This window comes from Canis lupus, chromosome 26 (genome assembly GCF_011100685.1).
Source record: "Canis lupus familiaris isolate Mischka breed German Shepherd chromosome 26, alternate assembly UU_Cfam_GSD_1.0, whole genome shotgun sequence".
NCBI lineage: Eukaryota > Metazoa > Chordata > Mammalia > Carnivora > Canidae > Canis > Canis lupus.
The window spans coordinates 36,525,864-36,538,684 of NC_049247.1; the positions used below are offsets into that span (position 1 = coordinate 36,525,864).

The 12,821-nt window shown below is 54.6% G+C and overlaps 2 protein-coding genes across 4 annotated transcripts in view; one reads left to right on the forward strand and one right to left on the reverse strand.

The window, feature by feature from the left end:
• The window catches only part of PRKG1 (protein kinase cGMP-dependent 1), a 1,199,428-nt gene that overhangs the window by 529,219 nt on the left and 657,388 nt on the right, over positions 1-12,821 (reverse strand). The gene's annotated exons all lie outside the window — the stretch shown is intronic.
• Positions 2,668-5,094, forward strand: CSTF2T (cleavage stimulation factor subunit 2 tau variant). Its single transcript, XM_038576031.1, has one exon. It carries the CDS (start codon positions 2,739-2,741, stop codon positions 4,635-4,637), a length of 1,899 nt encoding a protein of 632 aa, XP_038431959.1. The 5' UTR covers positions 2,668-2,738; the 3' UTR covers positions 4,638-5,094.

The following is a 12,821-nucleotide window of genomic DNA, read 5'->3' on the forward strand; positions in this document are numbered from 1 at the left end:
ACAGCTGGGGGCAGCGGCATGAATCCCTGAACGGAGCCAATGGGATCCTCCCGTTCCCTTGGCTGGTTCGCACAGTTCGCAGGATGGGCTTCTCCCTGCACCCCGGGCCCTGGGAGCACCGCCTGGGTCCCCAGGCACGGGAAGCAATCTAGGCCTGCAGGGTGACAGCCCTGCATCCCTGCAGCTCCTCCTCTGCAGCCCCAGGAGCCCTGGGTCAGGGAGCAGCGTCAGCTCGGGGAGCACCAGGTGAGGAAGCATCATCAGCTCCGGGAGCACGGAGTCGGGGAGCACCGTCTGCCCAGGGAACCCCGGGTCGGGGAGCAGCGTCAGGTCGGGGAGCAGTGTCGGGTCGGGGAGCCCCGGTCGGGGAGCAGCGTCGGGTCGGGGAGCCCCGGGTCGGGGAGCAGCGTCGGGTCGGGGAGTCCGGGTCGGGGAGCAGCGTCAGGTCGGGGAGCCCCGGGTCGGGGAGCAGCGTCGGGTCGGGGAGCCCCGGGTCGGGGAGCAGCGTCGGGTCGGGGAGCCCGGGTCGGGGAGCAGCGTCAGGTCGGGGAGCCCCGGGTCGGGGAGCAGCGTCGGGTCGGGGAGCAGCGTCTGCCCAGGGAACCCCGGGTCAGGGAGCAGCGTCAGGTCAGGGAGCCTGGGTCGGGGAGCAGCGTTGGGTCGGGGAGCCCCGGGTGGGGGAGCAGCGTCAGGCCAGGGAGCCTGGGTCGGGGAGCAGCGTTGGGTCGGGGAGCCCCGGGTGGGGGAGCAGCGTCAGGTCGGGGAGCAACGTCGGGTCAGGGAGCAGCGTCGGGTTGGGGAGCCCCGGGTCGGGGAGCAGTGTCAGGTCGGGGAGCAGCATCAGCCCGGGGAGCCCGGGTGGAGGGGCAGCGTCAGGTCGGGGAGCCCGGGGTCGGGGAGCAGCGTCAGCTCAGGGAGCACCGAGTGAGAAAGCATCACCAGCTAGGGGAGCACGGAGCTGGGGAGCACCGTCGGCCCAGGGAACCCCGGGTCAGGGAGCAGCATCAGGTCGGGGAGCCATCGAGTTGGGAGGCACCGTCAGGTCTGGGAGCCCCAGGTCTGGGAGCAACGTCAGGTCGGGGAGCCCGGGTCGGGGGAGCAGCGTCAGGTCGGGGAGCAGCGTCAGCCCAGGGAGCCCTGGTCGGGGGAGCAGCGTCAGGTCGGGGAGCCCCGGGTCGGGGAGCAGCGTCAGGTCGGGGAGCACCGGGTCGGGGGAGCAGCGTCAGGTCGGGGAGCCCGGGGTCGGGGAGCAGCGTCAGGTCGGGGAGCCCGGGTCGGGGAGCAGCGTCAGCTCTGGGAGCCCCGGGTCTGGGAGCCCCGTCGGGTCGGGGAGCAGCGTCAGCTCGGGGAGCACCAAGTCGGGGAGCAGCATCAGCCCAGGGAACCCCGGGTCAGGGAGCAGCGTCAGGTCGGGGAGCAGCGTCAGGTTGGGGAGCCAGGGTCGGGGAGCAGCGTCAGCCCAGGGAACCCCGGGTCGGGGAGCAGCGTCAGGTCGGGGAGCCCCGGGTCGGGGAGCAGCGTCAGGTCGGGGAGCCCGGGGTCGGGGAGCAGCGTCAGCTCAGGGAGCACCGAGTGAGAAAGCATCACCAGCTAGGGGAGCACGGAGCTGGGGAGCACCGTCGGCCCAGGGAACCCCGGGTCAGGGAGCAGCATCAGGTCGGGGAGCCATCGAGTTGGGAGGCACCGTCAGGTCTGGGAGCCCCAGGTCTGGGAGCAACGTCAGGTCGGGGAGCCCGGGTCGGGGGAGCAGCGTCAGGTCGGGGAGCAGCGTCAGCCCAGGGAGCCCTGGTCGGGGGAGCAGCGTCAGGTCGGGGAGCCCCGGGTCGGGGAGCAGCGTCAGGTCGGGGAGCACCGGGTCGGGGGAGCAGCGTCAGGTCGGGGAGCCCGGGGTCGGGGAGCAGCGTCAGGTCGGGGAGCCCGGGTCGGGGAGCAGCGTCAGCTCTGGGAGCCCCGGGTCTGGGAGCCCCGTCGGGTCGGGGAGCAGCGTCAGCTCGGGGAGCACCAAGTCGGGGAGCAGCATCAGCCCAGGGAACCCCGGGTCAGGGAGCAGCGTCAGGTCGGGGAGCAGCGTCAGGTTGGGGAGCCAGGGTCGGGGAGCAGCGTCAGCCCAGGGAACCCCGGGTCGGGGAGCAGCGTCAGGTCGGGGAGCACCGGGTCGGGGAGCAGCGTCAGCTCTGGGAGCCCCGGGTCGGGGAGCCCCGTCGGGTCGGGGAGCCCCGTCCTGCAGAGCGAGCCGCCGCGCGTGCGGGAGCAAAGCCCGGCCCCGTGGGACGCCCACACTGGGTGCCCGCGACCTGGGCCGACCAGAGGCGGGCGCGGCCGGGGTCCGCCCCGCAGCAAACCGAGCGCACGCCCGGGGAGGGAGCGGGGAAGCCCCGGTCGGTGGGCGGTCTCCCGCGGGGCAAACGGCCTCCAGAGCGCCGTGACGTCGCGGCGACGTCCGCTCCCGGCGCCCACGGCGAAGCCGCTGCGGCCATCTTTACTGCGGTCAGCCCCCCCGGGGGCCGTTCCGGGCGGCCGCGGCGGCTCGCGGTGGGAAGCCTCCTCGCGAAAGGCGCGCGTCGGAGCGCACCGGCGGACGCACTCGCGGGGGCGGGCGGAACGATCGGGCCGCGCCTCGGCGGTTTCCGGGCGGACGCCGGCCGTCGGCTTCCGCTGCTCGGCGGAAGCGAGGCCGCCGAGGAGGAGGACGAGCGCCGGCCACCGCCGCGCCGCGCCGCGCCGGGCCGCCGGGAGCCATGTCGAGCCTGGCGGTGCGGGACCCGGCCATGGACCGGTCGCTGCGCTCCGTGTTCGTGGGGAACATCCCGTACGAGGCGACGGAGGAGCAGCTGAAGGACATCTTCTCGGAGGTGGGCTCGGTGGTGAGCTTCCGGCTGGTGTACGACCGCGAGACGGGCAAGCCCAAGGGCTACGGCTTCTGCGAGTACCAGGACCAGGAGACGGCGCTGAGCGCGATGCGCAACCTCAACGGGCGCGAGTTCAGCGGCCGCGCGCTGCGCGTGGACAACGCCGCGAGCGAGAAGAACAAGGAGGAGCTCAAGAGCCTGGGCCCCGCCGCGCCCGTCGTGGACTCGCCCTACGGCGACCCCATCGACCCCGAGGACGCGCCCGAGTCCATCACGCGCGCCGTGGCCAGCCTGCCGCCCGAGCAGATGTTCGAGCTCATGAAGCAGATGAAGCTGTGCGTGCAGAACAGCCACCAGGAAGCGCGCAGCATGCTGCTGCAGAACCCGCAGCTGGCCTACGCGCTGCTGCAGGCGCAGGTGGTCATGCGCATCATGGACCCCGACCTGGCGCTCAGGATCCTGCACCGCAAGGTCCACGTGACGCCGCTGCTGCCCGGCAAGGCGCAGCCCGGCCCCGGCCCCGGCCCCGGCCCCGGTCTCGGCCCCGGCCCCGGCCCCGGCCCCGGCCCCGCCGCCCCGGCCGTCCTGCTGGCCCAGCAGAGCCCCGCCGCCCCGCAGCCGCCGCACCTGGCGCGGAGGCCCGTGAAGGACATCCCCCCGCTGATGCAGACCCCGATCCAGGCCGGCATGCCGGCGCCGGGCCCCCTGCCCGCCGCGGGGCCGGGCCCCGGGCCCGCCGCGCTCCCCGCCGCGGGCGGCATGCAGCCGCAGGTGGGGATGCCCGGCGTGGGGCCCCTGGAGCGCGGCCAGGTGCAGATGGCCGACCCCAGGGCGCCCCTGCCGCGGGGGCCCATGGCCGCGGGGGGCCTCCCTCCTCGGGGGCTGCTGGGGGACGCCCCGAACGACCCCCGCGGGGGGACCCTGCTCTCGGTCACCGGGGAGGTGGAGCCCCGAGGCTACCTGGGCCCGCCCCTGCACCACGCGTCCGGCCACGCCAGAGACTCGCACGACCTGCGGGGCGGGCCCCTCGCCGACCCCAGACTGCTGATGGGAGAGCCCCGGGGGCCCATGATGGATCAGAGGGGGCTCCCCATGGATGGCAGAGGGAGCAGAGATTCTCGAGGGATGGAGACGGAAGTCCTAGAGACCAGAGTGCTGGAGAGAAGAGGGATGGAGACCTGTGCGATGGAAGCCAGAGGCATGGACGCGAGAGGGATGGAGATGCGGGGCCCCGGCCCCGGCCCCGGTTCCAGAGGCCCAATGACTGGGGGAATCCAGGGGCCCGGGCCCATTAACATGGGGGCGGGTGGTCCTCAGGGGCCCAGACAGGTGTCGGGCATTTCAGGGGTGGGAAATCCTGGAGCTGGCATGCAGGGGGCGGGCATGCAAGGAGGGGGCATGCAGGGGGCAGGCATGCAAGGAGGGGGCATGCAGGGAGCAGGCATGCAAGGAGGGGGCATGCAGGGGGCAGGCATGCAAGGAGGAGGCATGCAGGGGGCAGGCATGCAAGGAGGGGGCATACAGGGGGCAGGCATGCAAGGAGGAGGCATGCAGGGGGCAGGCATGCAAGCAGTGGGCATGCAGGGGGCAGGCAAGCAAGGTGGAGGCCAGCCTAGCAGTTTCAGTCCTGGGCAGAGCCAGGTAACTCCACAGGATCAGGAAAAGGCAGCTCTGATCATGCAGGTTCTTCAGCTGACTGCAGATCAGATTGCCATGCTGCCCCCCGAGCAGAGGCAGAGCATCCTGATCTTAAAGGAACAGATTCAGAAGTCTACTGGGGCTTCTTGAGCGGTGTCGGGAGATAACCGGCAGTGGTCTCCGAGTTTTCCTGTAGCATGGAGGGTGGATGCAGAAAGCCAACGTCTGCATCCCCACGCTCCAGTGATTAGGGTTTCCCTTCCTGATTTCATCTTGTCTTTTTATTTTCCTTTTGTTTTCCTTTTTAATGGGAGCGGGGGGGGGGGGGGCGCAGGGGGAGGCAGGATTGGGTCTGTTCACTTTTACTCACTGTATATACACAAGAATAACTCTGAACGTGGTTATACTACACGGAGTAAGATGACAAAGAACGCAGCAATACTGAGAGTGTCTACAATATGTTAAACTACATTTTTTGAATACCGAGTAAAACAATGTGAAAACTGCACATAAGGACTAAACTATTGACCTGTTAAAATGGTAACGTGCTAAAACAGTTTACGATTTTTGGTTGTGTAAGAAAATAAAGACGTTTACCTCAAAGTTATCAGATACATTTTTTTTTGGTAAGCCGTTTGAAATAGCAAATGCTATTTTGGGGACAGGAGATGGTTGTATTAGGTTAAGCATCGTTTTAGTGGAATTATTTAAAAATGTTGGTGCTAACAGGTTAAGTCTCAACTTGTGGTATTAGAACTGGATGGTGGGTTTTGTTTTTATTTTTGTTTTTTTTTTTTAGTTTGTTTTTTTGTTTTTTGTTTGTTTGTTTTTAAAGCTGTGCTACCTGAAAAATCCAGGAGTGCATGTGGTGTGACGTTGCGTGTATCCCGCCGTCCAGAGAGCAGCAGTATTCCGGCCTGGCCTTGAGCCTGACGGTTCTGCTGGGACGGCCCTAGGACGGGCCAGGGTCCCGAAGGCCGCTCTCTCAGTACCTTCCTGCGTCTCAGTAATCCTTAAGTCCTGATGTGAATCTAAGTAGCTGCCTCACATCCTTTGTAAACAGGCGCGTCTAGGGGCCAGTTTACCGGGGCGAGTTGTGCCCCGCGTTGGACCCCACGAGTCGCAGAGGCCTTGATGCAGGAAAGCTCCCGGGCCCCTGGCGACCAGCCTCCATAGGCAGGTGGTGTAACCCCCGTGGTCGGCCTCAGTCTCTCCAACGTGTAACCCCCCTTTCAGTTTTCTCATTTGCAGATCTACTTAACCTATCACCGTGTTATCAGAGTAATTGAGACCCAGGTACCAAGAGATAATGCTTCTAAGCACGAGTTCTCGGCTCAGCTAGGTACTTAGTACTTTACTGTTCATGAGAAATAAAGCCCAGTTAGCCCTAATACACGTACCCATGACAGAGACTTAAAGTCGGTAGGAAGGTGGGGCTTACCACATTTTCTTTAGAGCCACTACCTAATTTATTTTTTAAGCCTTAAAGACGACACAAAAATGCATATCCTAGACCACACTATAATTAGCAGAAGCATAAACTCCCAGATAACCAGGTGGTCTTACTCTGGGGAAGAAAAACCAATGTCTAGTAATAGAGGAAAAAAGAGCAATGAATACAAGGAGCATCTTCAACGGGCACGTGTCTCTTTTTACAAAGTTTTCCTCCCTGCGCTATTTCCTGCCACCTGTTTTACTCCCCGATTTTTTACCGTGGCTCCTACTGGCCACCTTGCTTGATCCCAAAGCTTTCCCCGAAGGGCTCTCACCGAAAACTTCGATGTTAGGGTTCTTTGCTGTAGTCAGATCTGCGCTGTTCAAGTCAGACTAAGAGGAATGTAAAGGTGACTGGCGTCTGATGTGTATTTTTAACGAATTATTCAAAAGATACCTGTTCTTGAGAGATGCAAGAATACTTTCTTTTAAATGTAAAAGGCAAAACTAAAAACTGCAGGAGTGGATAGAAATCCCTTTCTTAAGCCCATGATCTGGGTAAGTGCACAGCTGAGGTCACTGTGAAGACGTGCTCCGTGGCAAGATGTCCATAGCAACATCTTGGTGCCTGCCCACCTGCCAGGTCCACTTTGCTGGCGTCCCCCGAAGATGCAACCCCCCCCCCATAATGATCTTCCGGACGGCACTTGGTACATTTGCTTTACCCCCCACCCCCTGCTCCGTTTCACATACCAGGAACTCCTAATGTGGACTGTCCCTCGTTTCTGTATTTGCTATGCCAAAGTCACAGGCGAGAAAGAGACAAAAGGCACTATCAATCTTAGGGGGAAAACCCTATTTCCCCAAAAAAGGTTTAGATGGCACATGCAACAAATGAGCTCTCACAACTAGTTAACATTGGAAAACAAATTAGCAAGAGGCAACAGAAGCAATCCCCTCTGCTCTGCTAGGCCTTGCAAAAGAGGTTCTCCTATCTGTCCCTTTACTGGGTTTGGGGGGCGGGGCGGGGGTTGTACAAAGATAGGGAATGAAGAGCGCAAAATGGTTTATGGTTCAAATTGTCCGCTCCGATCCAACCCGGTACTGAGAGTACCTTTCCGGTACGGTATTGTGATGTTTCATACAATGCAGTGAACATAACCAACTTGTTACCTAAATAAAGAATTGATTTAGGAAAAAAAAAAAAAAAAATAGGGTCACTGAGTAGGGAGGGAGAAAGCCTCATTTCATTCGATGGTGATCCAAGCGACACGTGCGGCATAATCAGAATCTTAGCTGTTTTACTACATCATCACTCCTTATACCCCTCGGCATCCTGCATTTCCCCAAATCTGAGTAGGCTACAAAAGGCGATCACAAATCCCTTCATAATAACGATTCTTAAAGACAGTGGAGCAGAACACTGATTTACAAATGGATTTTTAGGGCTATTCCTCTGGAGCGGTAGGTTTTCTGGGGGGGAGTGTGAAAGGCTCAACTTTAACCCACGCCTGCCCTTTAGCCCTTCCCCTCAGATGCCTGGTAATATCAAGACCACTTCTATCATCTGCTGATGTTCCCGGACTTCTAATTTTTAAGAATTATTGGATAAGACAGAAACCAGCATGAATCCCAGGTGACGGCGGACTCATCCGAGCGAGACCATGCCCGACTTGTCAACAGCACGTCCACAACATGTTTCTAATGCTTTTCTGGCATCAGAATGCTTTAAAAAAAAAAAAAATGCTTTTCCTGTCATCTGATAAATATGATCAATCAAACAAACAAAAACCCAACCCAAAGCCTTACCATCACCTCAGTTTGCAGAGCGCCTCGCTTTCCCGTGCTCTGATGCGACATGAAGCGCGCAGAACCTCGTTTCCAGGCCTCCCTCTCAGGACCATCACGCGCAGCCACCCACCGTGGCCGACTCAACCATCAGCCCCGTCCCGCTCTTCTCACAAGAGTAGGTCAGCCTCTCCCTGCTGAATGCTGTCAGCTAATCTCGAGACAGACCTGTGGCCGGAGACGGCTTTTCTCATCGGCCTTGTCAAGAAGACTCCATCATCAAGAGCTAATGCAGTTGAAGGCGCATCATTAATGCCACTACTCACTTCAATAGTACGAATATTACGGTATTGGTGTAGACTTCGCTCCTACGCTTCATACCCATGCATGTTCCCAAATCTTAACTAGGTCTTGGGATTATTTCCATTTGCTCTTACGCACTTTGGAACAAATACCTACTCCTTCCGTTGAAAATCCAGCCTGACGAATGTTCATGTTACGAATCGCCTCTCTCATGAGATGTTAATGAGCACGTTTCTTCTCGATGTTCTCTACCACGGCATAAGCCTTATGTCACGGAAAGGGCCTAGATTGCATCAAAAGTGACATTGGGATACCATGGTCAAAAATAACAATAACTCAGTGATTATTAGACACTGTACGTAAAAACACTAAAGAATTACCCTGGGGTGGGGGGTGGGGGTAGGAAGAGGAAATATCCTGGTTAATGATAATTCTTTATCAGTAGAAGTTGATTTAGGTGCCAAAGGTAGGTAACTAATTATCAAAGGGTTAGAATAAAATAGACAACACTCTCCACTGTGATGGCTTCTGTACAACCTAGAGGGTATTAAATCTTCAGGGATTCAAAATCAATCTCAGGTGTCACAACAGTTGGTCATTAAAAAAAAAAAAAAAGAAAGAAAGAAAATCTGATTACTTATTTGTGGTCTATCCTGAAAAATAGAATGGATGATCTCTCTGGCATCAAGCAATGAAAGCAGCAGGCCCCTCCCTCTGAAAGTCATTTTGTCTCTTCAATTAATTAGCTGCCTTCATCAAAATTCCGTCTCACTGGGGATCCCTGGGTGGCTCAGCGGTTTAGCGCCTGCCTTCGGCCCAGGGCGCGATCCTGGAGTTCCGGGATCGAGTCCCGCGTCGGGCTCCCAGCATGGGGCCTGCTTCTCCCTCCTCCTGTGTCTCTGCCTCTCTCTCTCTCTATGTCTATCATAAATAAATAAATAAATAAATAAATAAATAAATAAATAAATAAATAAATAAATATAAATAAATAAATCTTTAAAAAAAATCCGTCTCACTGCATTACCAATATACTTCAATAACTGTACTGCTCAAGTCCGGGAGCCACTTCGGCGTACCTGTCAGCCTTTGACTGCTCTAGTCTCTCACCTTGCTGCCTGGAGGGAATGGGAGACAACCTGCGTGTTGATGCACCCCTCATCCCTGGACGTCGCACAGAACGAGGTAACATCTGCTATGACTCAGCAGCCCCCGAGTCCCTTTACCTTAAACGTTGATTTTTTTTTTTATAAACGTTGATTTTTAATAACATTCAAACCACGAGCCACAGTAAAAATCATATTAGTTGAGTTCATAGTGGGACGGAAAGGCCTATACAGGGCTTGCTTGGTGCACTAACATCCGTAAAACCAGTCTATGACCCAAACATCATCCTTGTTCACACGTCAAATAACAGGGCAACACAAATAAGAAGGAATTAAAACATTTCCAGACGCCACCCTGGCTCTGCGAGGGTAAAAGCAACCACGGCCTACTAACAATATCCTTCCTGTCTGAAGGTCAGCCGGTATCCCAAAGGCTTCCTTTCGTGCTTCTGTACTTGCGCGTCACCAATCAGACAAGAGGATCCTCGTCTCTTCGAAGAAACAGAGAAACTACATGGTTGAAATTTCTAGAATGACATTCTTTTCCCTCCCCGCCATCCATTTTGTCACTTTGGTCCTTCAGAAGCTCTAAATATCTTCAGACAAGGGACCCTGATCTGTGGCTCGTGGGCCAAGTAAGCCCAAGGATTTCAAAACTTTGAATTTGAGTGCATTTAGGGGCACTGTGTATTCCTCAATGTGGCTAGAGGCCCAGCCTGTCCCACGGTCCTATAGTAGGTGTGATTCACACAACTGCTGGCCGTCCCTGGAACCTTGGAGTCGACAGCTCCTGCCTTTCATTTATTTATTTATTTATTTACTTACTTACTTACTTACTTATTTATTTATTTATTTATTTATTTATTTATTTATTTATGACAGACAGAGAGAGAGAGAGGCAGAGACACTGGCGGAGGGAGAAGCAGGCCCCATGCCGGGAGCCCGACGCCGGACTCAATCCCGGGACTTCAGGATCGTGCCCTGGGCCAAAGGCAGGCACCAAACCGCTGAGCCACCCAGGGATCCCCCTACTTATTTATTTTTAGCTCCTGCCTTCCTCTGCATGAAAACACAGCCAGTTAGATGCAATCAAAATTCTTAATGTTAGGTTTCCCAAATGTGAGCTAGAAAAACAGTTTGGGCAACTGGTCCACCAAGTACCTTTCTGCAAAGTCAACTAACCAACCAAACATACAAACACCCAGAACAAACAGAAGCAACAACCGCACATTTTTTATCTCTAGTCTTTCATGACGTACGCTGAACAGAGGAATATTCTATAATCCTAATCAGGTGAGTATCATTCTCCCAAAATGTTTTGCATTGTTAATAAATAGTAAGCCAAAATAGCAATATTTTTTTTTTCAACTCAAAAGTATTTTTATAAAATGAGAAATAGGCACTCCTGGGTGGCTCAGTGGTTGAGTCTCTGCCTCGGCCCAGGGCATGACCCCGGGGGTCCCGGGATCGAGTCCCACGTCGGGCTCCCTGCATGGAGCCTGCTTCTCCTTCTGCCTGTGTCTCTGCCTCTCTCTCTCTCTCTCTCTCTCTCTCTCTCTGTGTCTCATGAAGAAACAAATACAATCTTCAAATAAATAAATAAATAAATAAGAAATAACTGTGATAGTAAATGCTAGTGGCTCTCGATTGCACATACGTAGAGTATACATAGTGAAACAGAGTTCGTTAATGACTTTATATGTTAAGTAATCAAAAAAATTCTACTGTGCACATAGAAGGGACACTGATTTAAAAAATTACAAAAAAAAAAAATCAGATCATGTCATTCCCTTGTTTAAAGCGTCTCATGGCCTACACTGCTCTTAGCATAAAATCCCCCCCAACACACCCGAAAATAAATAAATGAATAAATAAAAAATAAAAAAAATAAATAATAAATATAAATAAATAAATAAATAAATAAATAAATAAATAAATAAATAAATAAATAAATAAATACCACACCCTTACCAAGTCCTATAAAGCCCTAAGCCAACCCCGGTGTCCTACCCTTGGCCCTGACTTCGGGCCTGGCTTTCTTTCCTTGAATTTATGAACTCACGTTCATCACGGAGCTTGGTATTTGGCAGCTTCTCCTCCTCTGACCCCACTCTTCCCCTGGGCCTTCGAGGGGCAGGTTCATCGTTTTTACTCAGACTTCAACTTACAGATCACTTCACTCAGAGGGGCTTTTCCTGAACACCCACCCCCCTCATTAAAATGGTCTCCCCATGCTCTCTCTCTGCACTTTGTTCGTATTTAAACGACGGCTCTCTCACCTGAGCACTTCTTCATCATGCAGCCATGCTTTCCAAGCCTTTTGCAAAACATACTGTTACCTACACAAGGCAAACTTGAGGCAAACTCATTAATAACGAGTTGGCCTTCATGATGGCCTCGTTACATTTGTCCTGCGGATCTGCTCCCCTATGCTCGTTGTGCGGCTGCTGTGATGTACAGACGAGGACTGAGGCACCTGCAGACTGATATGGATACAGATGGGCAGCGCGTGTGTCTATACGGAGTATGATCCCCCAAAATGAAAGGCTATTTCTATGAAGACTGCTGAGGTTCTATGACACCAGGGGACTCTGGGAAAGGCTCCAGCTCTGCTCTTTTTCTGCTAGGCTGCATTTACCCACCTTCTGTGTTTTGCCTCTGAATGAGCCCAAGAAGCTCGTTCCCACTTCAAAGGGGAAGCAAGTGAGTCAGTCATTCTCTGAGTTTGTCCTAGGCCCTCAGACACCTCGTAACACCCAAGAAAAGCCAGATCCTGAACATGTTGCAGGACATTAGTTTCGAATAAACCTCCGCAGAGTCTGGCATCAGTACCCCTGCCTTGTGTAATTTATGGATGAACCCCTGTCGTTTGCCTGGCACTTGCCTTTGACCGGACCCTATCCTGGATTCCTAGAGGAATGTGTACCCTACACGCTCTTCCAACATAAACCCTTGGCCCCAAGCAACGGCGAGACTCATTTCCCTTCCCTAAGTCTCTCAGAGGCTCCGTCTGCTATGCCCTTCCTGTCATTTAAAATAATAAACTCTTTTTCCACTTCCTCCGGTGTGCTTAACCTAAATACACTCTAGCTCTATCCATGTCATGACAAATGGCAAAATTTCATTCTTTTTTATGGTTGAATAATATTCCAGTGTGGGTGTGTGCGTGTGCGGGCATACACCCCATCTTTTTTTTTTTTTTTTGGCGTATACCCCATCTTTATCCATTCATCAGTTGATGGACACTTGGGTTGTTTCCATAATTTGGCTACTGTAGATAACACTGCTATAAACAGGGGTGCGTGTACCCTTTTGATTCAGTATTTCTTTTATTCTTTGTGTATCAACATGCATTCACCCACAAATATATTTTTATCATAAATGCAAGTTTTTATGAAGGATATAAATACGATAATATTTTGTAAATTTCTAAGACATGCAAAAAATAATGTAGTTTCTGTTAGGGAGCCATACATATGTAGTAAAGACATAAAAAATAAAGACAAGAGGCAGTTGGGTGGCTCAGTCAGTTAAGCGTCTGCCTTCAGCTCAGGTCATGATCCCAGGGTCCTGGGATTGAGCCCCATGTCAGGCTCCCTGCTCAGTGGAGGGGGGTTGGCTTCTCCCTCTCCCTCTGCTTCCCCCCCCCCCATTCATACTCAGTCTCACATTCTCTCTTAAATAAATAGATAAAATTTAAAAAAAA

Coding starts and splice junctions, on each gene's coding strand:
- CSTF2T (XM_038576031.1), top strand. CDS start 2,739: ATGTCGAGCCTGGCGGTGCGGGACCCGGCCATGGACCGGTCGCTGCGC.